This window comes from Hemitrygon akajei, chromosome 9 (genome assembly GCF_048418815.1).
Source record: "Hemitrygon akajei chromosome 9, sHemAka1.3, whole genome shotgun sequence".
Classification (NCBI taxonomy): Eukaryota; Metazoa; Chordata; class Chondrichthyes; order Myliobatiformes; family Dasyatidae; genus Hemitrygon; species Hemitrygon akajei.
Window position 1 is genome coordinate 117,900,452 of NC_133132.1, and position 23,559 is coordinate 117,924,010.

At 39.8% G+C, this 23,559-nt stretch overlaps 1 protein-coding gene across 5 annotated transcripts in view; it reads right to left on the reverse strand.

Annotated features, from left to right (window-relative positions):
• Window positions 1–23,559, reverse strand: part of rnf144aa (ring finger protein 144aa) — an 87,519-nt gene that overhangs the window by 28,021 nt on the left and 35,939 nt on the right. For 3 of the 5 annotated variants that reach the window (XM_073056854.1, XM_073056856.1, XM_073056857.1), the window contains 4 exons: window positions 11,367–11,443; window positions 8,242–8,406; window positions 1,649–1,753; window positions 1,287–1,347 (listed from right to left, as the gene is read on the reverse strand). In XM_073056854.1, coding sequence (XP_072912955.1) covers window positions 1,287–1,347; window positions 1,649–1,753; window positions 8,242–8,376 — 301 coding nt within the window. In that variant the 5' untranslated portion in view covers window positions 8,377–8,406; window positions 11,367–11,443. The remainder of the gene's footprint in view (window positions 1–1,286; window positions 1,348–1,648; window positions 1,754–8,241; window positions 8,407–11,366; window positions 11,444–23,559) is intronic. The other 2 variants (XM_073056858.1, XM_073056855.1) reach the window with 1 other exon arrangement.

The following is a 23,559-nucleotide window of genomic DNA, read 5'->3' on the forward strand; positions in this document are numbered from 1 at the left end:
TAGCTATTTGAATGCATTAATACTTTTCCCATAACAGTAATAGCTTCAGCTAGTAGAGTTCCAGCTCTATGGCTCTGTATGACTAATTTTTTCCTTTAATACTGAATAATGTGTGGATGCAATATGGCACCGCTTTCTCCAGTGAATGAACTTTATATAATAAATAATCTAACCCTCCTAAACCTTGACAGTTTCAAGCTAAACACTGGAAATCAACTTCATCCAATTAAATCTCACTGGAGTTCAGCAGGCATGTGGACTAGCAGAGCAGGAAACAAAAGTCTATTTTCAAATAAATAAAGAAGTTTTGCTTTTTTCTAGCCATCACATTTTTATTGATCCATATATGTACTTTGATTCTAAGCTGGAATGAATACTTTTGCCTTTATTCAGGCTGTTTTATCAAATAATTTTCTAGCACCTGGCTGGACGCATCTTGTCCTGGCCAACCAGGCCAGTCATAGCTCAAAGTTCAAACACACTACACCCTTGTACTACCCAGTCAGTTTGCAGGCTGCATCTACTCTATAAATGGTTTCACAAATCTTCTAATTCATATTTCTTCTTTACATCCATACATGAAGTATTAAAGGGCTATAATAAGTTTTGTAACTTGTTTTTATAATATTAAGTAATGTGACATATGATGGTTCTTCTAAAAACCATCCACATGCACATTTTAAGCAGTTTACAAAAAATGACAAATTACTTTGAACAAAGCAAGGGAATTTGACTGATGCTGGCTCCACCAGTGGCCAGCAAAGACTCGATGGGCCTATTATACCACAACAGTTCCTCAGTTTTATGAATATCACGATCTAATGAGGGGTGATTTAGCAAAGCAATGCTGTTGCATGTCAAAAGAAGGTACTTAGATATTCTCTCAATAAGAAGATAGTCATTGCCAGGCCAATACGTAAAGTGTTTGCTGCTTGTCACTCATTTGTGCAAGCCAGACTTGTCTTGCTGAATCAGGACCTGAGCGGCTTCATCATCTTCCAAGATAAAAATGAAACAATGCTACAGGTTCCCTTTCTCTTGACAAAGAGTGTTTAGCCAAAATGAATGGAAAAGCAAATGAGCAGGATAGGTAACTATACTGACAAATAGTCTATCGCTATATGCTGCAATGATTGATAAATTCAACCAGATATTCCGAAATAGGTTGCTTTAGTATTACAGTACAAAATCTTCACATACAAGAAATGCAATTAAAATCAAAATGAATTTGAAATACAAGACAAAAAATATAAAGCATTTACCCGTATATATTACAATTTACTTGCCTTTTTCAAACTGCAGTCTTTTATATCTCTGCATAAGTTCTGCTGCGACAATGCATTCAATCTGTTCATGAGATAAACAATGAGAAACAGTTATGGAATGGAGAAAACAAGTTAAAAGGACTACAAAGTGCTCAATAAAGATTTATGAGAACAGTTTTGGAGTTACTGTGTTATACTTTGAAATAATTTATGTAAGTATATTTGTAATGAGAAAGCCAAGATATAATAATCCAATACTAAATATTATTTCTGGGATGAAGAGAGAGACAAAGATTCACCCTAGTGCGTGCACATCCACATGAAGAGTGTTACAAAAGATCTGTAATTTATATAATTTCTTTATTGTTAAATTTGAGAAATACCTCATTCTCCTGTAGGTGACCTCTCTTAGGGCAAGCAGCATCAGGACAGGTAACTGCAGATTCCAAGCCCTCCTTTATCAAAAGCTCCACATATTGCTTCAGACACTGTTGGCAAACCAGAGAGTTTTTACAGATATATTCTCTCCACTGTATGGCTGAATTGTCATTGCATCTAGATATGCCAAGGTGGTTGAAATTCACATGACTGAAGTACACTTTGTGTCCAGTTCCACCCACCCCTACCTCTCCCCATCCATACGCATCTGAAACCATATCAGGCCTTACAGCTTCAGATAAACCTTCTTCAGCAAAAAAGGATCTAGTGCTTTCCCTTGTTTAGGACAGCGAAAACCTGAGCGAAAGAGGACTAACCAATCAGGAGGGATGTATAAATATCACCACACTAGATATGCCCAGGCGTCATCCCTGATGAAGACTGCAGAGTCCGTCATTGAAATATCAGTTAAAATCGATACTTGTACCCGGCTGGAAGTCCGAGAAGAGACCATTCTTCAGCAAGTCTTAACTGGCTCAAACATTCGAGCAACAGTATGTTGTGATGTCATGCGATAAAAGAAATATCATGCAAGCTATTAAATAAGATTGCCAGTTAGTAGCAGAATATTAGGCAGGGTTGTGCTATGGATGAATAGCTTATAGAAGATGGATTAAAACTGACACCAACTTCCAATACATAGGACTTCAGCTAGCTTAAAAAAATGTGGAAGACTTGAGTTGATTTATTTTCTATTTAGAGATACAGCATGGTAAAATGGCCTAATTCTGCTCCGAGGTCTTATGGTCTCTTATAGTAACAGGCCTTTCTCACTTAGCAAACCTGATCTGCCCAGTTACACACACGACCATTTAACCCACACATTTCTGAGACGTGGAAGAAACAGAAACACACACGGTCACGGGGGGAATGTACAAACTGCTTACAGACAGCAGTGGAATTGTACCCGGGTCACTGACACTGTAAAGGATTACACTAACGACTGCACTAATGTAAAACCCTTTATACTGTGCTGTTCATAGCCAAAGTTCTTTAGCACTGAGTACCCTGGTTTCCTAAATCTACTCTTATTATACATTTGCAAACAATTTCAACAAAAGAATCTACAAATAGTGATGAACATGTGACCGAACATTCTGCTCTAGTGATATTGGGTGAGGGACAATACTAATTCCATATGCTATGACAGCAGTGAGATCCAAGTTTACCGAATATCCTCAACTTCCTCTCTTATGGCAGATTGGATTAAAAGCAGGAGATGGCCTTGATCCCACAGACCCATAAACGCAGGTGAATATCAAGATGGCACTGGTGATACACGATGGTTTACCAGCAACACACAAAACCTCTAGAGATACTTCTTCTGAACTACTATCACTGCAATCTGCAGCCTGCCATTTCCCTTTCAGAAACACACTTTTCAACCATCTTAATGAACTAGCAATTTTACAAACAAGGGAAAATTGTTTGATGCTTCCTGCAGATGCTGGAAGTCAAAGTAATACACAGAAAGTGATGGAGGAACTCAGCAGAACAGGCAACATCTATGGAAAAGAGTGAATAGTCAACATTTTGGGTTGAGACCCTTTGTCAGGACTGGAAAAACCAGATTAGATGAATAAGAATAAGAATTGGGGGGGATGAGAGGAAGAGCTACAAGGAACTAGACGATAGATGAAACCAGGAGAGGGGAAGGGGTGAAGTAAAGGGCTGGGAAGTCAAGTAGTGAAAAAGATGGGGGGCTGGACAAGGGAATATCTGGTCGGAGAGGACAAAAGGCCATGGAAGAAAGGGAAAGGGGAGGATCTCTAGCAGGAGGTGATGGGCAGGTAAAGAGATAAGATGAGAGAGGGAAATGGGAATGGGGAATGGTGAAGGAGAAGAAGAGGGGTCTATTACCAGAAGTTCAAGAAATCAATGTTCACGCCATCAGGTTAAGGGTGCCCACACAGAATATGTGTTGCTCCCCCAACCTGAGTGTGCCCTCATCACAGCAGCAGAGGAGGGATGGACTGACATGTCAGAATGGGAATGGAAAAGAGAACTGAAATGGCTGGCCACCAGGAAATCCCACTTTTTCTGGTGGATGGAGCATAGGTGCTCAGTGAAGCAGTATCCTAATCCATGTCAGGTCTCACCAATATACAGGAGTAGCAGATATAGTAGATGACCCCCAATAGACTCACAGGTAAAGTGTGGCCTCAGCCGGAAGGACTGCTTGTGGCCCTGAATGATAATGAGGGAGGTGGTGTAGGGGCAAGTATGGCACTCGTTCCGCTTGCAAGGATAAATACCAGGAGGAAGATCAGTGGGGTGGGACGAATGGACAAGGGAGTCGTGTAGGGAGTGATTCCTACGGAAAGTGGAAAGTGAGGAGGAGGTGAAGATATGCTTGGTGCTGGGATCGCATTGGAGATGGTGTAAGTTACAGAGAATTATGTGCTGGATGCAGAGGCTAATGGGGTGGTAGGTGAGGATAGGAGGAACCCTATCCCTGGTGGGATGGCAGAAGGAATGGGTGAGGGCAGACTTGTGTGAAATGAATGATGCAGGTGAGGCCAGTATTGATGATGGAGGAAGGAAACCCCTTTTTTTGAAGGAGGAGGACATTTCATCAGCTCTGGAATGAAAAGTCGCATCTTGAGAGCAAATGAAGTGGAGACGGAGGAATTGAGAGAAGGGGATTATATTTTTACAAGTGACAGGGTGGGAAGAGGCATAATCCAGGTAGCTGTGAGAATCAGTGAGTTTATAAAAGATATCAGTGGATAAACTGCCTCCACAGATAAAGAAAAGTGAGCAAAATAGACCACGTAAATTTGAGGGCAGGGTGGAAGTTGGAGGCAAAACTGGTGAAGTCAACAAGCTCAGCATGCGTGCAGGAAGCAGCAGCTATGTTGTGTAGGAAAAGTGGGGGAGTGATGCCGGTGTAGGGTCGGAGCATAGGCTGTTCCACATTGCCGACAAACAAACAGGCATAGCTGGGACCCATGCAAACCCCCACGGCTACAACTTTTGCTTGAAGGAAGTGGGAGGGGCTCAAGGAGAAATTACTGAGAGTGAGGAGCAGTTCTGCCAGACAGAGGAGAGTGGGGGTGGAGGGGAACTGGTTGGGTCTGGTGTCCAGAAAGAAGTGGAGGGCTTTGAAGCTTTCCCGGTGCAGGGATGGAGGACTGAAGCCTCTTGAAGTACTTGAACTTGACTCTCAAGAATGCAGGTATAGCAAACTTCAAGCCAGACCAAAGCTTCAGGGTATGAAACTTCCTCTCCCCAGGATCTTATTAGCTAAGTGCAAGATGTGTGTACTGGAGGAAGAAGAGGGATTGCTGCTTTCTCTGTTTAACAGACATGGCTCACTCTGGATATGCCAGGTATGGCAGCCCAGCCAGAGGTTTTCTCGATCCACTGGACTGACCAAACTGCTGATTCAAAGGCGGCAGGGGGTGGGGATCTGTGGTTCATTATAAATTCTTCGTGGTGCTCGGATGTAGTGGTCTTGACTCACTCTTGTTCTCCTGACATGGAACATCTAATGAGGTGCCATTTATTCAAATTATGAAGTGAGTTCTCCTCTGTGGTTCTGACTGCCAAAGCCTGATGTTAAGCAAGCATTTTATACACTGAGTGCCATGATTAGCAAACAAGAAACAGCCTACCCTGACACTTCTCATATCATTGCTGGGGTCTTCCACCTGCAGCACCAGGGGTCCCAACACACTCAAACCTTGTTACACTACCATCAGGAATGTCTACTGTACTTGGGGAAATCTTATCTTGTTGTCCTCCTCCTACCTGCATACAGGTAGAGGCTAAAGAGCAAGGCACCATAGACAAGGACAATAAAGAGAATGGCATGGGAGGCAAAGGAGTGACTTTGGGATTGCTTTGAGTCAGTAGATAGCCATGTTCTCAGACTTCACGGATGAGTGTTCCCACAAAATCATTCGGAGTCTTCCCTAACCAGAAGCCCTGGATGAACCAAGTGATCCACAATCTGCTGAGAGCTAGATTGGTGGCGTTCAGGACTGGTGACCAGGAAAAGTCTAGGTACAACCTCCAGAAAGCCTTCTCAAATGCAAGTGGCAATTATGGGCCAAACATGAATCACAGAAGGATGCTTGATGGCTGTGGCAGGGCTTGAATGCTATCATCTTCTACAACTTAAGTCAAATGACATAGGGGGCAACAAGGTTTTGCTCCTAGTGAGCTCAATGCCTTTTATGCTAGATTTGACGAATATAACCTGGAGGCACCGTCACAAAAAATTGAAGACTTCACACTTTAAAGGTTGATTTTGCCTTTCACCAAGTTAAAATTACATTGGCTTACTTCAAAATGAAATAATATTCAGTGTAAACTTACTTTAAAAGCCACTCCTGTCAATTTTTATTCTATCTTACATGATAATATCTTTATAGACTAACGAATGGTTTTGGACCTTCCAGAGAAAGATGACACAAAATATTTATCATTAGTAGAACAATTACAAGGGCAGTTATACCCATGAGTTTACAAAAGCTGGCCATGTTACAGAAGGGTTATATTCCTATGAAATGGCCTATATTGTGATTTTCAGTAAAGCGATCCATCCCACTTTTCCCATTAAATCTTATGTTATCGATGAGCTCCTATGGGATGTTTTCCTCTCATATAAGCCATTCATCAGCAAAGGCAAAATGATTGTTATTTTAAAGCTAAGGCTAATTAGATTTGGGGAACAAACAAGGATAGTGCAAAAGAAACAACCAAGTGTATCATTTTTCACTCTTAGTCACTCAATACTGCGGGGCAGTAAGATCTGGATATGAAATCACGGTGTCAATCGGACTCATAGTCACAGCCAAATATCTCCTTTACAATGCCCTCTCCAGTCTGAGGAGATGTGAACAGGTGTTTCAGAATGTGCTCCTTCATCAACAAGGCATTTTCTTTGAGCCAAGAGCTCATGGATTTGGAAAAGGATTGGGAAAGGGGTAGTACATGAGGATCATGGTTCATGGGAGAAAGGTGATTTAGAAGGATTTCAGTGGGATAATGGGTTAGAACAGCATGGAACTGGAGTGGAAATGGAGTCAAAGCTGAAGGATTACTTGTAAAAGTTGGGCATAGCTGTTGTGGCTTCACACAATGCATTATGTCAAAGAAAATTATAGGCTAAAGAAAATCATTAACAATTGCATTAAAAATAAAGTTAATCATTTTAAATTCAATCAGTAATAGAGACCAGATATATTAATAATCCAAAATTTGTGACAGGATGCAAAATAAATCCCAATGCCAAAAGCTCTTAAAATAGAAAATCTGTTTTGAGTTCCAAGCAGAGGAGATGATGCATTCAACATGAAAAATTACTACAAAGCAAAATAAATCTACATTTTGAATTATAAAATATAAGGTGTTTCAGCATTGTTGGTAAAACAAATTGAGCAATATCTTACAAAATTAAAATTGTGACAAATCATTTAATAATCATACAAGATCAAGCACCACAAACTGATAACAGTAAATAAAAATAAAATCCATAAATGACAAAGATTTCACTCTGTAGAAATTGTGAATTAAATTACTACAGTGGATCCCGGTTAATTAGGACACATTGGGACCAATACCTTTTGACCCAATTAGCCAAAGTTTTATGGAAATCATTAAAAAAGTATGAAAAAGACAAACTGCTGTTTAACAGAGTAACAAATTGTGTATGTAATACAGAACAAATTAAAACACTACCACTACAATACTATAAAACTGGGTAATAGCTCCAATAGTTATCGATGGAAGAATTCATCTGGCTCTTTTGATTGACTGTAAAATCAGACCAGACACCTTCATACAATGATTTCAATAATCTTCTAAATCTTCATTTTCATTGTAATATTCAAGATATTGTCGATACCTTCAAATTCTTTGTAGTCCCTAACTTGAAGTAGTGAAATTTTTTACTCCCAGCAACTTCTGGCTTCTCCAAGCCTCAATGCTTGAAACCACAATGAACAATACAGTTCTGAATTGTCTTACTGCCTATTTCTCACCAACTTCCTGTGACAAAAAATCACTACTTTTTGAACACAAATACACACAACTGACACGATTTAAAAACTGTTCACTCTAAGCACAGTGTAGTGTCTAAAGGCCACACAAGTGCACGCAACTGACAAGTTAGAATTTGTTCGGCAACAAGTTCCTGTCCCAATTAAGTGGCATAATGTCCCAAATAAACAAAGGGAAATTGGCTATACCACAATTAGTTTTTGTTCTTTAAGAGTTGTTCCAAATAAGTGGCTGCCCTGATTAACTGATGGCCCAAATAACTGGAATCCACTGTATAGTAAGTAAACAGATTACAATATTAACATTTTAAGTTATTCTTCCCATTCTGAGATTTAAAATATGTTTACTATTTCATGCTTTGTTGTACAAATTCAGCAGTGATAAATTCTCTTCCTGCAATTTTTATAATTGAAATTGGTTAAAACGTCAAATCTATTAAGACAATTGCATATGGGACAAATTAACACTTTGCAAAATTGGTTCAAGTACCTACGAATAGTTAGAGAGTATCAAAAATAATTGTACCAACCAGAGTGCAGAATACACATTGGCACTGTGATATTGTTGTCATTTGCTCTAAAGGGTATTCCCCAAGGCACAGTTTACAGGATACAAGGGGATCCAATGCCAGGTCCCAAGTAGGCCTATACCTTTCTGTTGTCATTCTACGTTGAATCTGGAAGAAAGAAAATACCTGCAAGTGCAACAATATAATCACATTCATTTTTTTTTTTAAAAAGGCACAACAGAGCTATGAAATGTGATACTGACATTGATGACTTCCCTAAAACTGAACAGCTTTAGTCACATTTAATGTTTACAATATGCAGAATATAATGTGGCAGGTAAACACATTATTTTGGGAAGTAAAACTGAGCCGTACACCATATACATCTCTGCAGGCAGTTTTACCAACTTTGGGGGGAAATCGTTCAAATTCTCCATTAGCTAAAAGGGAATTGATTATTTCAGTTTTTAAACATGCTAGGATTTCATGACACTTTCAAACAAACAACATCTGTATGGAAAATTGTAGTTCAACCTTACATCATCGAAGTCTCTTGGCCCACTGTGGCTGAGCTAACTCTTTGAAATAGCTCTCCTATTAGTCTTAGTACACTGTTTTCCTCATTGTATTGTAACCACCTTCCCTCAAGGCATTTATCTGGCTTGTTATTCAGTTATTATTGAACCTGGCCCCAGCAAACTTCCAGCCAATGCATTCCAGATCATAATAATTCTCTGCATAATAAATTAATTTAACTTCTGTCTCCTCAGTCAATTTTGGTCCTTCTTTGTGATTGTCCTTCTTGCCAGTGGTTGTAGTTTCTCTTCTTTTACTCTTCCTTTTGAAAGCCTCTCGACTTTGCTATAACAAGTTACAGGTTCTCTAGTTCTGTAATTAAGTTAAGCCTACGCCCCTGATAAATCCTCTCTACAGTCTTGAAATCTTCTTAAAATGGCACGTGGTACTCTAGCCATTTTGTAACCGGCATCTTATATAGAAAAAAAATGGTATGACTATCTGGCTTTTATCTGCATCTATTCACAGTGAAGGGTTGCAAATACCTTTCTCTTATTTAATAAGTTTGTCAAAAGGTCATGTCACCTTGGAAGAGCTCTACATGTAAAACCGCAAAACTTTTTATTGCTACAGCCAATTTGCATTTAAAACCCTGCCTCTAGAACTGTTTGTTCATAAGGAAATTCCTAGTTTACTTACCAATATGTGCAAAATTATCTTACCTCAACCGATTTTTGGGCATTATAACTAGCCTCACTAACTCAGAATAATTTGAAGAAACAAACCAGGTTTCATTTTACTTTCAAGCTTTGAAAAGGAAATTTGGGGGGGAAATATTATCAGGATTTTCTCCTCAATTTAAATCCTTCACTAAACAAAACACATTAGGTTTAAAAAAAGTAACATTGATATAATGACTGTTAGTATATAGAATTCCCTACCAGAAACAGGGCTCAGGGCCGAATTTATAAAAGCAGAATAAGGAAGTAGATAAATGATTGTTAACAGAAAGCCTTGATGAAGTACCAGCGCAATTAGACCAAATGATTATCTTGAGAGATAGCACATGCAAGATGGACCCATTCCACAGTGCACAACGATGACTTCTCTTCAGGATTCACCCTGCTGCCACCAAAATACCCATCTGCACCTGTCAAGCCTTGCCCGAAATTACAATTGAAATGTGGTGGCAGTTCCCAGAAAGAATAAAAAAAGAGAAGCAATCTCCACCACCAGTCTTAAATTCACATGGGATGAATCATCAGTTAATCAAGAAGTAATTGCCTCACTCATGATAAAGATTAAAATACACCATCCTCAATCTACCCATCTGAGATACACCTGTCACAGAACAAATGTCGTGACATATGTCAATGATAATGAACTTGATTCTGGTTTTGATTTTAAATTGCACAGCGGAAGCTTTTTCTCGTGCATGAGAAATTACTTACAGTATTAGTTAACATTGATGAGCAGCAACAATTTCAAATATTCTCACCTTGTTAACATATTAACTCAGTAAGTTCGAAGTGATTAGAAAACAAATTTAGCTGTTTTAAACCATTTTTAATTCAATGATTTTTGTAGTACTACTTCACATTAGACAGTGATCTGAAAACCTGCTTTTATATTTAAGTGCTATGTCCACAAGTAAACTGGTATCATATCCAACTTAAATAACAAGACTTAAATATTCTTTGCCACCATAATATATGCAGTCTCAAGTATGCTGGTGACATTTTATGTGAAGGCCCACCACTTCAAATGACCAGATGGAAAAGAGAGGGGCTACACACCATGTATTCAAAGATCTTTCTTCCACTCATCATTGCCTGGGAAAAGGTGCTTGCTGTGGTGCTGGGGAACTCAAAAGTCAGGACTGGCTTTGGAGTGGGTGTCAAGATTGTAGTCACTGGAGGTGAAGGGGGGAGGTGGAAAAGAATGTTCAGGTCATAATCAGATAGATCAAGGGTGAGTGAGGAAAATATTGGTGATGTGGTGGATGAAAAACAGTTTCAGATAGTCAGGAGAGACTGGGCCAACCAAAAGTAAGTTTCCAGCAGCTGGGATCTATTCAAGCAGCTTCACAGCAGCAGTAGCCTCACATACAAAGAAATTACAAGATACATGGAAATGGCATTCAGAGACATGTGGCACACTGCTGGAGGTCACCATGTCTCCATATCTTCATGTGTGCAGTGCTCAAATGATTCAGAAATACACTAATAGATCTTCCAATCCTCACAGTATGTCACTAAATTCCCTTACATTTTTTTCCTCAAAATTTCAATTGGATAATGCACATATCCTGATATCATTAGCTTGGAAATATTAGTGGAAAGTTCTGTAGAACTTTTAAAAGTATGCAACACAGTTTATTAGCATGCTGATTTAACAGACGACTTCTTCAGCACTTGGCTCCCAGTGCAGAATAGGCCATCAGACACATTATTAAGTCTGAATATTTTCCATTCTTTTCCAACAGCAGAAAATGCTGATAACCATAACATATGCTGCTACATGGCTTTAATAACATGTTAAATTTCTGTAAATTACTACATTAATCTGTTTTAATTGTACATCAAGTCTTTTCTTCATGTTTTCAAGTTTAGCTGTAGTAATCTACTTACTGGTGGACCAAGTTCCAAACAGGCCAGAGAACAAAGAGGTCATTGGTGGCTGTTCGTAAACATATCATGAAATTGATCTGAAATGACATGCAGAAAATTGTAAAAAGGTTTAAAGACTCTTAAGTTGATGCTATAAATCTCAAATTATAAATACCACACTGAATTTTAGCTAAATCAATAAGTTTCAAAGCAACTCACTCTCAAAATTTAAGCTTCTATTATAACACTATAACTTGAATAAGCACAGAGTTGGACAAATATTTTTGTGTAACATATTTCAAAAAGTATCATTAAAACTCAACTCTATATACATGCAAAACTATAGTAACATAAGTAAAGTTGCCACTTACATAAAATCTAGCTGAAATTTTGAAGTACATTCCCATATCTACTTTTTTGTGGTTATTTATTTTACATAATTTATTATTTTTTTCTGGGCAAGCTCTTAATGTAGAACCAAAAATGTTAACAGTATATGAAGACCTTTTACACCTTCTCACCCATTCCCTGCTCTTTGAGCTGGAGAAATAGGCCAATTGGGATAATCTTTCAAACTCTTTCATCAGATTGGTACAATTTTCCCTATATTTCCATAATATCCATCATCTTACAGAAATTGCCAATGAAGCTGCTTCTTCCACCCTTCCAGGCAGTGTCAAAACCTCTTAACCATGTCAGCATGTTTTTATGCATTGGGCAACTGCACCATGATTGGATGATTAGATATTTGCACTGACATGCAGGTGGCCACTGATTGCAACTCATTCATGATACAATTTTGTAAAATCTCTTCCAGACTTTCTCCAATGCTTTAACATCTCCCTTAAGTGCAGTTCTCAGAAACAGACACAAATCTCCAGCTGTAGCTAACCAGAGCATGGTGCAGCTTGTTTGCTTTTGTACCTAGTACAATAAACCCAACAATCCCAATTGCATTAACAACCTTCTCATTGTGTAACACCATCTTTAAAGATTTACCCATACCATATTTCTCCCTTTATTTTCAGGAAGGCATTCACTTCCACAAAGTGTGGGTGATGGAGGTCTGGAGCATGCTTCTTCAGCTGCACATCACAATTCTCAGCAGATACAGGGTGAGGCAAACTGGGATGTAATTGGCCAGGCAAAGTGTCAGACTCACTGATCTTTACTGTCCTTCTCAGCATATTTGTCAAGCAGTAGTGCTTTTTAAGATTCAGACCACTAGCGAGTGACTGACTAACATGGATATAGCTAGGCAACCACAGTTGATAAACTTTGAATACAGAAACGGAGGGATAATAAACCATGGTTTCAGATGGGAGATTGCAAATTCAGAGCAAAATTAATTTAGAGTATTCACAAATAAAGCAAATAAATTGATGCTGACCTGCTGTATAAATTATATTAATAATTCCTAGCATTATTGCATCTATTTTTATAATTTTACACTATGACTAGATTTCTAACGTTAAAAAATCTCGAACTTTGCTGCCTACATGATTATATGCCTCTAATCTAAGTACTGACACATAAAATATATGTAATAGATTAACTAAATAAACAGAACTGGATCTTCCATTACCACACCAGCTGTAAAATTGGAAAGTAATTGCATTCATCCATGGAATTTCTGATTTGCATTGCTGGCACCAGCCTTAACTGGCGACAACATCTTCTGACCTGCCTACTTCTGCAATGTGAATCTCTTAAACCAGGAAGCATATGTGATAGATTACATTGTGCCAGATTAGTCACAGTGAACACAAACAAAAGGAACTGATCAGTGAGAAAGTCAAATTGAGCTTGTTCTTCAAATTAAATTGCATTTACTGTATTTAAATGCTTTTTGTATACAATTTATTTACTGTTAAATGCAAAATATTTTGTAGTATTTGAAACTTTTAAAACTATTCCTAATACCTCACTGGCTGTCGAAACATTCTGTAAGCAGGATCTCAGCACTGGCCCTGCCACCATGATGTTACAGTATATACCATATTGTTCAAACCGGAACAAAAAAAATTGTCAAAGGAAAGACAATCTGCAATTTGGGCCAAAAAAAGCTGTCCTACTACAACTAGTAGATAAAGTGTTGTTTTATAGCAAGTAGTGGATAGACAGATGAAATAGATCATGCAATCTGTCCACAAGATGTTGTAGCTTCGTTGTCTCAAAGCATGTTCAGATAATCCAATACCTTTTCTTGTACCTGAAATGCAAACTCAGTTTCTTTCACCATGGGTGATGCCCTTCTTCCGGAGCACTTCAAGCCTGTTCTGTTTTATGTCAACTTTCTAGCATCCGCAGTATTTTGCACAAAGAACTCTGCTTGTTTTTACCGATTATATTTCTCTGCAAATTCTCTTCAACTTATGTCCTCTTTCTGAGACTATGAGCTGGAGTTTCTAATCCAAGGAGTTCTATCAAGCAGCTCAGTAGCCATTAACTGGGCAATGCCCAGAGTTTAAAACTCGAAGAGCGGCTTCAATGCCATAATTATTGGTTCAGCATTCAGGCCATTGAAAAGAAACACATAGGCTGGACTAAAAATCACAGAGAACCTGATACAAACCTCAAAGCATAGCTCCCATTTCTGATTTATAGATAAAATGAATACATTTATTAAAATATAGTATATTACTCAGGAGCTGCCTGTGGAACTTCATTAGATCTTATTGCTAACCCTAACGTGCAAAGTTCGTGAAAAAATTAAAACAAAGTGAAAAGTTATATTCAACTTACAATGCAAAATGCATCAGAAAACTCCAGTCATTTTAATTTTTAAATTACCTTGGATATTTGGGAACAACAAACTGCTAGTTATAAGTGTGGTCCAAAAACATTCACAGTTCAAAAATAATAGAACAAAAAGGCAAAGAATATAGAAGTTGGTTCACTATATGGCAACTTCACAAAACATGAGTTAGACCATGCTTGGAGCCCTGTTGGGAGTTCTGGTTGGCACACTATCGACAGGATGTCTTTGCAGAGTTTGGAAGACTTTACTCATGGGGAGAGATTTTTATAAATGCTGGAAGAACTCAGCAGGCCAGGCAGCATCTATGGAAAAGAGTACAGTTGATGTTTCAGGCCGAGACTCTTCATCAGGACTGGAGAAAAACAGATGAGGAATTAGAGTTAGAAGCTGGGGGGAGGAGAGGAACAAACACAAGGTGACAAGTGAAACTGGGGGGGGGGGAGATTGAAGTAAAGAGCTGGGAAGTCGATTGGTAAAAGAGATACAGGGCTGGAGAGAAGGCAGTCTGATAGGAGAGAATAGAAGGCCAGGGAAGAAAGAAAAGTGGGAGAAGCACCAGAGGGAAGTAACAGGCACATAAGGGGATAAGGTGAGAGGGTAAAGGAATTAGGGAATAGTGAAGGCGTGGGGGCATTACCATAAGTTCGAGAATTTGATGTTCATGCCAGCAGGTTGGAAGCTAGCTAGATGGAGTACAAGGAATGAGGTTTGTTATCTCTAGAACAAAGGGGCTGAGGAGGTACTTGATAGAGCTATGCAAACTATAAAGACACAGATAAGATATAGTCCAAATCTCTTCCCATGGGAACGTTACTCAAAAACAAGAAGGCGTTGGTTTTAGATGAGAGGCAGGAGCTTTAAAAGAGATTTGTAAAAGTAAAGTTTTTTAAAACATGGAGTGGTTGATATCCAGAACTCACTGCCAGAAGAGGTGCTGGAGTCAGATATAGTTACGAAGATAAAGAGATACAGGGAAAGACATAGACAGACCTACTGCAGGCAAACTGAATTTGTGTCGATGGAAAAAAGAGGTCAGCAAGGTCATGGCGGCTGAAGGACTGGTCTCAGTGCGAGACAACTCTACTATTGTCTTCAGGGGAAGAGAGCAAAAATATTATTAAAGTTGTGAATTAATCACAACCAAACAAATGTTCTAGAATAATCCTGAATGTCATTTCACAGTCCTTGTATATTAATAACTTTGAACATTGCAGCTAAATGTGTTTCCAAACAATTATTACGTAGTCCAATCCACAACAAAAACAGTTGGCTATATGTATATCTGTCACGAACTGGAATAATTTTCCTGCATGACTATATAAATTAGACCACAAGAGATTAGATTAGACCATAAGATATAGGAACAGAATTAGGCCATTTGGCCCATCAAGTCTGCTCCACTATTTCATCATGGCTGATCCATTTTCCTTCTCCTGCCTTCTCCTCATATCACTTCATGTCTTGATGAATATACCTAATGACTGGGTCTCCACAGCACCTGTATAAGGCTATAAGTAACACTGCACAACAAGCTAAATTTGAAACTACCAAACACCTTCCCGTCCTGCATCTACACCCTACCCACCATATCAGAGGCATTATGCAAGGAATTCAAAAATGTTTATTATGGACATAGAAAGGACTTTGGCATTGGCCATAAAAAGCAACATCTTGTGGAGGGTACAAATGTTCATTTAGAGAGAAAGGATATTGGGAGAAACAAGGCTCCATCTATAGTATCAATTCAAATCTGGCAGAGGAAGATGGATTCTGGCAGTTCCCTGGGAATGGAACGTCATTTATGGAAGCATTCTCACCTCTAAGTCTCACTATCCCAGTCCAGACATTCAGGCCTAAAAGTCCAGGATGACGCTTATCCGCAGCATTTTGCCATATTTCAAGTAGGATATTAAGCCAAAGGTCTGGTGCTGAAGCCCACCCAGTCACAATGGAAAGGAAAATGATGAAACATTTAGCTTTGTGAGGTGGCTTTGGTAAGAGGCAAGAGCTTGCCATTTGCAAAACAGTTTCTAGGCAAATCTCAGTGTGATCAGGCACACAGATTCCACAGGTAATGGAAAGGCTTAAATTAGCTGGTCACCTGGACAAAAACAACGATTACTAATCCAGCAATCTACTCTCAGAGGTAATGTTAGTTGCCATGATTGGGACCATGACAGATACTCCATTTGACTGGAGCACATAGTAGACACTTTGGAAATATGTACATTGGAAGCTCGACAGGCATGCTATAAGTATGGCAGAAACTGCTCCCTCTATCTCACTTCTCAATCTGGATTGAGAAGTTTCAGAACCTGGGCCTCTGTACCTCCCTCTGCAATTGGATCCTTGACTTCCTAACCAGAAGATGAAAATCTGTGCGGATTGGTGATAATCTATCCTCCTCGCTACAATCAACACTGGCGCACCTCAGAGGTGTGTGCTTAGCCCACTGCTCTACTCTCTATATACCCATGACTGTGTGGCTAGGCATAACTCAAATAACATCCATAAATCTGCTGATGATACAACCACTATCAGTAGAATCTCAGATGGTGACAAGATGATGTACAGGAGCAAGATACGCCAACTAGTGGAGTGGTGCCGCAGCAACAACCTGGCACTCAACGTCAGTAAGATGGAAGAGCTGATTGTGGACTTCAGGAAAGGTAAGAAGGAACACATACTAATCGTCATAGAGGGATCAGAAGTGAGAGTCAAGATCCTCAAGATCTCTGAGGATCTAACCTGGTCCCAGCAGATCGATGCAGTTATAAAGCAAACAAGACAGCGGCTATACTTCACTAGGAGTTTGAAGAGATTTGGCACTCAAGAACTTCTACAGTTGTACTGTGGAGAGCATTCTGACAGGCTGCATCACTGTCTGATATGGTGGGGGGGGGGGGGGGGGCTACTGCACAATACTGAAAGAAGCTGAAGAAGGTTGTAAATCTAGTCAGCTCCATCTAGGTACTCACCTACAAAGTACCCAGGACATCTTCAGGGAGCGGTGTCTCAGAAAGACAGCGTCCATTATTAAGGACATGCCCTTTTCTCAATGTTACCATCAGGTAGGAGGTACAGAAGCCTGAAGGCACACACTCAGCGATTCAGGAACAGCTTCTTCCCCTCTGCCATCCGATTCCTAAATGGACATTGAATCTTTGGACACTACCTCACTTTTTTTTAAAACTATACAGTATTTCTGTTTTTGCACATTTTTAAAATCTATTCAATATACATATACTGTAATTGATTTACTTGTTTATGTATTATTATATTTTTTCCTCTCTGCTAGATTATGTATTGCATTGAACTACTGCTGCTAAGTTAACAAATTTCACATCACATGCCAGTGATAATAAACCTGATTCTGATTCAGATTCTGAAAAGCCTCAAACAGGCATTCTCTACTGCCAAATCACAATCATCCATGGAATCCTATGAGTTCAACTATATTGTAAATGATTATTATTTGAACACCAGATATCATTGCAAATGCAGTAGCTTTCTATGAATGCAGTTCACACTTGTCGGTGATTTTGGCCAATGGAACCGGTTTTAAAGGAAGGATGGAGAACTGCTTGAGTGCATGTACAGTGTTTGCTGAGGGTTGCCCTCAAAACCACTAATAAAGTCTTTACCAATACACTAGATGTCTGCAAGGTCAATGTAAAGCTTCCTTCTTTCTTTGAAATGGGCAGGAGAAAGACAGCCCAATCACTCCTCTGCTTCTCCTGGGTGCCCAACTTTGTCATCAATGTACACATCAGAGAGCTGGGATGCTAGGCGCCATCTTCATCCTGTCATTCCTGGTTCCAGCATTCCAGCTCTGCCCTGTTCCACTTTGAACACAGGACCTGCAGGAGCCGGTCACTGCTATCATGTTACACTTCTCAAATGACTCTTGAAGATGTGCATGGCTATTCTATGTGAACTCCTGAACTCAGAGAAGTTATGTGTTGGAAGCATAAGAGAATTTCTCTCCTATAGTCGGCAAAAAGCCTGAATCAAATGCACAAGGCCATTTTCAAAAATCATCCCAAACTCAAGAAATAGTTACTATAACCACAGAAAACATCACAAAACAGTTATTCAACCTCTCATTGCATTTCAAATAACCAATGACCTACTTCAGGCATGAATACAGGGCCTAAAAAAGAATGTGTCTACTTTACCCAATAAGGTAAGCAATATAATTCCCTTATGCCATTTTCAGAATGACTGAAGGAAGTATGCTGCTTATCTTATTGAGTAAAGATAGTCTTCTTTTGAATACAAAACCGGTTCCTATCAGATTCCTTAACTTCAGAACCATACGGGTTTCTGGACTATCACCTACCCCTTAGGTTTTAAGGCTGTTGAATCTTCTGAACTCTTCCAGATACAATGCATGATTCAGCAGAGGTTTGACCAGCCCCAAATGAATTATCTTTGCATTTTATCAAGGTGATTCACCAAATGTTAACATTTCAATGCAACCCAGTTAACTTCAAATGTTTTTTCTTAAATGCGGTCAAGTTGTATATTATATTGTAAACTTAGACCTATAACTGTTATATTCTACAGAATGAAAGAGTGTCATGGTGTACTTGGGACATTATTAGTGTGGTTCATAATGATTTCACTTTGACTGGGTATGTTTCAGTGACCAAGAAAAGTCTGCTTTTATAAACATGTTTCTTCTATAATGAATGTACTTCTACCACATGCACATTTAGGTTTTTGACATAAATCTTCTCAGTAATTTCACTGGGCCTTAAACATTTAGTTACCACAGAATACTAATTCTCAAGTCTACAATATAATGAACAATTTGGCATCTTAGTTGCAAAGAGAAGTTTAAAGGTATCAGAGCTGTACAGAAATGTGAATATTTGTTTGAATCATAAGAAAAATGGGGTTAGATCAGATCAAACCTCTAATGCCTATATGCATGGAAACTGGAGGAGTACAATGCTGAGGAGCTTCAGTTCAATCAACAACCTTAAATCTAATGTCATTCAGGGAAACAGAATTACCCAAACTCACCTAAATCAATTAACTATAAAGGTACTTCAGTGACGCATAATGGTCCATCTAATGCAATTCAAACTGATGATCGTTGATAGCTTTTTTGATCTTGGGAACTACTTCCAACTCTTTCACACTATTATAGCAACTATTTTGACAAACTACATGTGCTATACAAATCAGCGGTTTTAAATTTGCTTTTTCGCAACTTTATAATTTCTTTCTAATTTTTTCATATTACGTTGAATTGACTTTGGATAATGGAAACAAATCACTTAATTCAAATTCATTCAGAGATACAGTACCTTTATACAAGTGCCAAATAAAATATATACAGTCTGTAGCTCTCGTAACCTGTGCTGGATCAAAGTAGTGAGCAGGCTCTGGTTTCTGTGCTAACTTTACAAAGCAATTTTGGTAAACTTAGTAAACTAATTGATACCCAAATTCGAGAAAATCTGCAGATGCTAGAAATTCAAGCAACAGAAGCACACAAATGCCAGAAGGAACTCAGCTAGCGAGGCAGCAACTATGGAAAAGCGTAAACAGTCGAGGCCAAGACCCTTCATCAAGACTGGAAAAAAAATGAGAAATCAGACTAAGAAGGTGGGGGAAGAAGTACAAAGTGATAGGGGTGAAGTCAATAGCTGGGAAGTTGAATGGCAAAAGAGATAAAAGACTGGAGAGGTGTGAATCTGAAAGGAGAGGGTATAAGACCATGGATGAAAGGGAAGGGAGGAGCACCAGAGGGAGGTGATGGGTAGGTAAGGAGATAAGGTGAGAGGGGGAAATGGGAATGGGGAATGGTGAAGAAGAGTGGGGGGGGGGGGGGAGGAGCTGTACCAAAGTGTTCCTCTTCTTCCTACACTATGAATGAGGGAACAAGATGGATAGAACTATCTGCTGCATAGGAGGAAGGAAGGACAACATCCAAATAGCTCCTGGAGGCACATAGAATTACTGTTTTTCTCAAGATAGAGACTACATAAATAACTGTGATAGCACACACTCTGATTATCACAGGTCTACAGAAATTGTGAAAGCACAAATCCAAACCTTTGCCAGTGTACAGCGAAGCCATCTGAGCTGCAAAAATACAATATAGCTTAGCGAGACAAGAGAAAGAGGGAGTTTCCGTGATGGAGTGATCAGGGTTCTCAGTTGTAAAATTCAGTATTGGCAATAGTCATTCAATTAAATGTCACTGTGTTATGTCCTGTACATTCCCTGGCCTGTGTTTCCTCTTTGACCTGTGTTGCAGTTCCTTGGGATACCTGCAACTACCTTTCCACTGCTGGCACTGCTGTGGACTGCTTGAAAACCAGGTCGCTCCCACACCCAATACCTCTCTCATTCTGCAGCCAGTACTACCACACCTCATATCCCCTATTTCCCTTCACCTTAACTTTAATAAATATCTTTTGTTGGTAATTCCTGTTTTGGCCTGCCTCCTTTGCGTTACTTCCGGAGAGCAGAGGTCGTAACAACCGTTTGCTTCAATGACCCTCTTGTGTTTAAAACATTATTGCTTAAAATAACCAAGCAAGACTAGATGCGCCTCTGAAAAGCTTTGAGATCATTTGTGTTTTACTAACATGCCGAGTGCAAAATTTTTATTTCAGATGACACCTATTTTTCTGGAATGGTCCCCTTCTCCTAGAAAAGGCATTCCCTTCCTTGTACTCAAGAACAAAAGTAACTACATAAAATGTATGTGAAAACTAAAGTAAAAATAAGGAACTGTTTTTCAGCTTGTGGCTTTCAGCTTCACATTACAAAAAAGCACCAGTAGACTGTTTTCTGGGAACTCAACTACCCCTTACACATAGGTACTCCTTCAGGCAACATAAAATTATTCCATTTAGTAATGCAGGTTTGATGACTAACCTGGTGAAACCAATGGCCTGCAGGGAAGTGGAACCATCTGACATCCCAGAACACTTGGCTCCAAAGTTAATGTATAAAGACCTGCCTGACAGTTTACTTCCTATTGTCCAATACCACCCAGTAATGTCCAGCCTAGACTGATGATGACTAACAGCTAGATGGCTAAAACCATCAGCCTGCAGCATGTGGGAAATCAGGGATACTTCCAGTGTCCCTGATGACTATGTGTGCAGGAAGTGTGTCCAGCTGCAGCTTCTGGCAGACCGCATTGAGCATCTGGAGCTGCGATTGGATTCATACTGGAGCATCCGCGATGCTGAGAAAGTTGTGAATAGCATGTTCAGTGAGTTGGCCACACCACAGGTAAAGGCTACACAGGCAGAAAGGGAAGGGGTGGCCACTAGACAGCGTAGCAGTAGGCAGGTAGTGCAGGAGTCCCGAGGTCACCTTCCTCCTGAACAGATATACTGTTTTGGATACTGTTGGGGGAGATGTCTCATCAGGGGAAGGCAGCAGCAGCCAAGTTCATTGCACCATGGGTGGCTCTGCGGCACAGGAGGGAAGGAAAAGGAGTGGGAGAGCTATAGTGATAGGGGATTCAATTGTAAGGGGAATAGATAGGCGCTTCTGCGGCCGCAAACGAGACTCCGGGATGGTATGTTGCCTCCCTGGTGCAAGGGTCAAGGATGTCTCTGAATGGCTGCAGGACATTCTGCAATGGGAGGGTGAACAGCCAGTGGTCGTGGTGCACATAGGTACCAACGATATAGGTAAAAAATGGGATGAGGTCCTACAAGGTGAATTTAGGGAGTTAGGAGATAAACTAAAAAGTAGGACCACAAAGGTAATAAACTCTGGATTACTACCAGTGCCACGTGCTAGTCAGAGTAGAAATAGGAGGATATTTCAGATGAATACGTGGCTAGAAAAATGGTGCAAGGGGGAGGGATTCAAATTTCTGGGGCATTGGAACCAGTTCTGAGGGAGGTGGGACCAGTATAAACAGGACGGTCTGCACCTGGGCTGGACTGGAACCAATGTCCTTGGGGGAGCGTTTGCTACTGCTGTTCAGGAGGGTTTAAACTAATGTGGCAGGGGGATGGGAACAAGTGCAGAGAGACAGAGGGGTGTAAAATGAGGGTAGAAGCAAAAAGTAGTAAGGTGAAAAGTAAAAGTGGCAGGCAGGCAAATCCAGGGCAAAAAGCAAAAAGAGCCACTTTTCAACATAATTGTATAACGGCTAAGAGTGTTGTAAAAACAAGCCTGAAGGCTTTGTGTGTCAATGTGAGGAGCATTCGTAACAAGGTGGATGAATTGAATGTGCAGATAGTTATTAATGAATATGATATAGTTGGGATCACAGAGACATGGCTCCAGGGTGACCAAGGATGGGAGCTCAACATCCAGGGATATTCAATATTCAGGAGGGATAGACAGGAAAGAAAAGGAGGTGGGGTAGCATTGCTGGTTAGAGAGGAAATTAACACAATGGAAAGGAAGGACATTAGCCTGGAGGATGTGGAATCGATATGGGTAGAGCTGCATAACACTAAGGTGCAGAAAACGCTGGTGGGAGTTGTGTACAGGCCACCTAACAGTGGTAGTGAGGTTGGGGATGGCATTAAACAGGAAATTAGAAATGCGTGCAATAAAGGAACAGTAGTTACAATGGGTGACTTCAATCTACATATAGATTGGGTGAACCAAATTAGTAAGGGTGCTGAGGAAGAGGATTTCTTGGAATGTATGCGGGATGGTTTTCTGAACCAACATGTCGAGGAACCAACTAAAGAGCAGGCCATTCTAGATTGGGTATTGAGCAATGAGGAAGGGTTAGTTAGCAATCTTGTTGTGCAAGGCCCCTTGGGTAAGAGTGACATTATTATGGTGGAATTCTTCATTAAGATGGAGAGTGACATAGTTAATTCAGAAACAAAGGTTCTGAACTTAAAGAAGGGTAACTTTGAAGGTATGAGACATGAATTAGCTAAGATAGACTGGTAAATGATACTTAAAGGGTTGACAGTGGATATGCAATGGCAAGCATTTAAAGATCGCATGGATGAACTACAACAATTGTTCATCCCAGTTTGGCAAAAGAATAAACCAGGGAAGATAGTGCACCCGTGGCTGACAAGGGAAATTAGGGATAGTATCAAGTCCAAAGAAGAAATATATAAATTAGCAAAAAAAAGTGGCACACCTGAGGACTGGGAGAAATTCAGAGACCAGCAGAGGAGGACAAAGGGCTTAATTAGGAAAGGGAAAAAAAGATTATGAAAGAAAGCTGGCAGGGAACATAAAAACTGACTGTAAAAGCTTTTATAGATATGTGAAAAGAAAAAGATTGGTCAAGACAAATGTTGGTCCCTTACAGTCAGAAACAGGTGAATTGATCGTAGGGAACAAAGACATGGCAGACCAATTGAATAACTACTTTGGTTCTGTCTTCACTAAGGAGGACATAAATAATCTTCGGGAAATAGTAAGGGACCAAGGGTCTAGTGAGATGGAGGAACTGAGGGAAATACATGTTAGTAGGGAAGTGGTGTT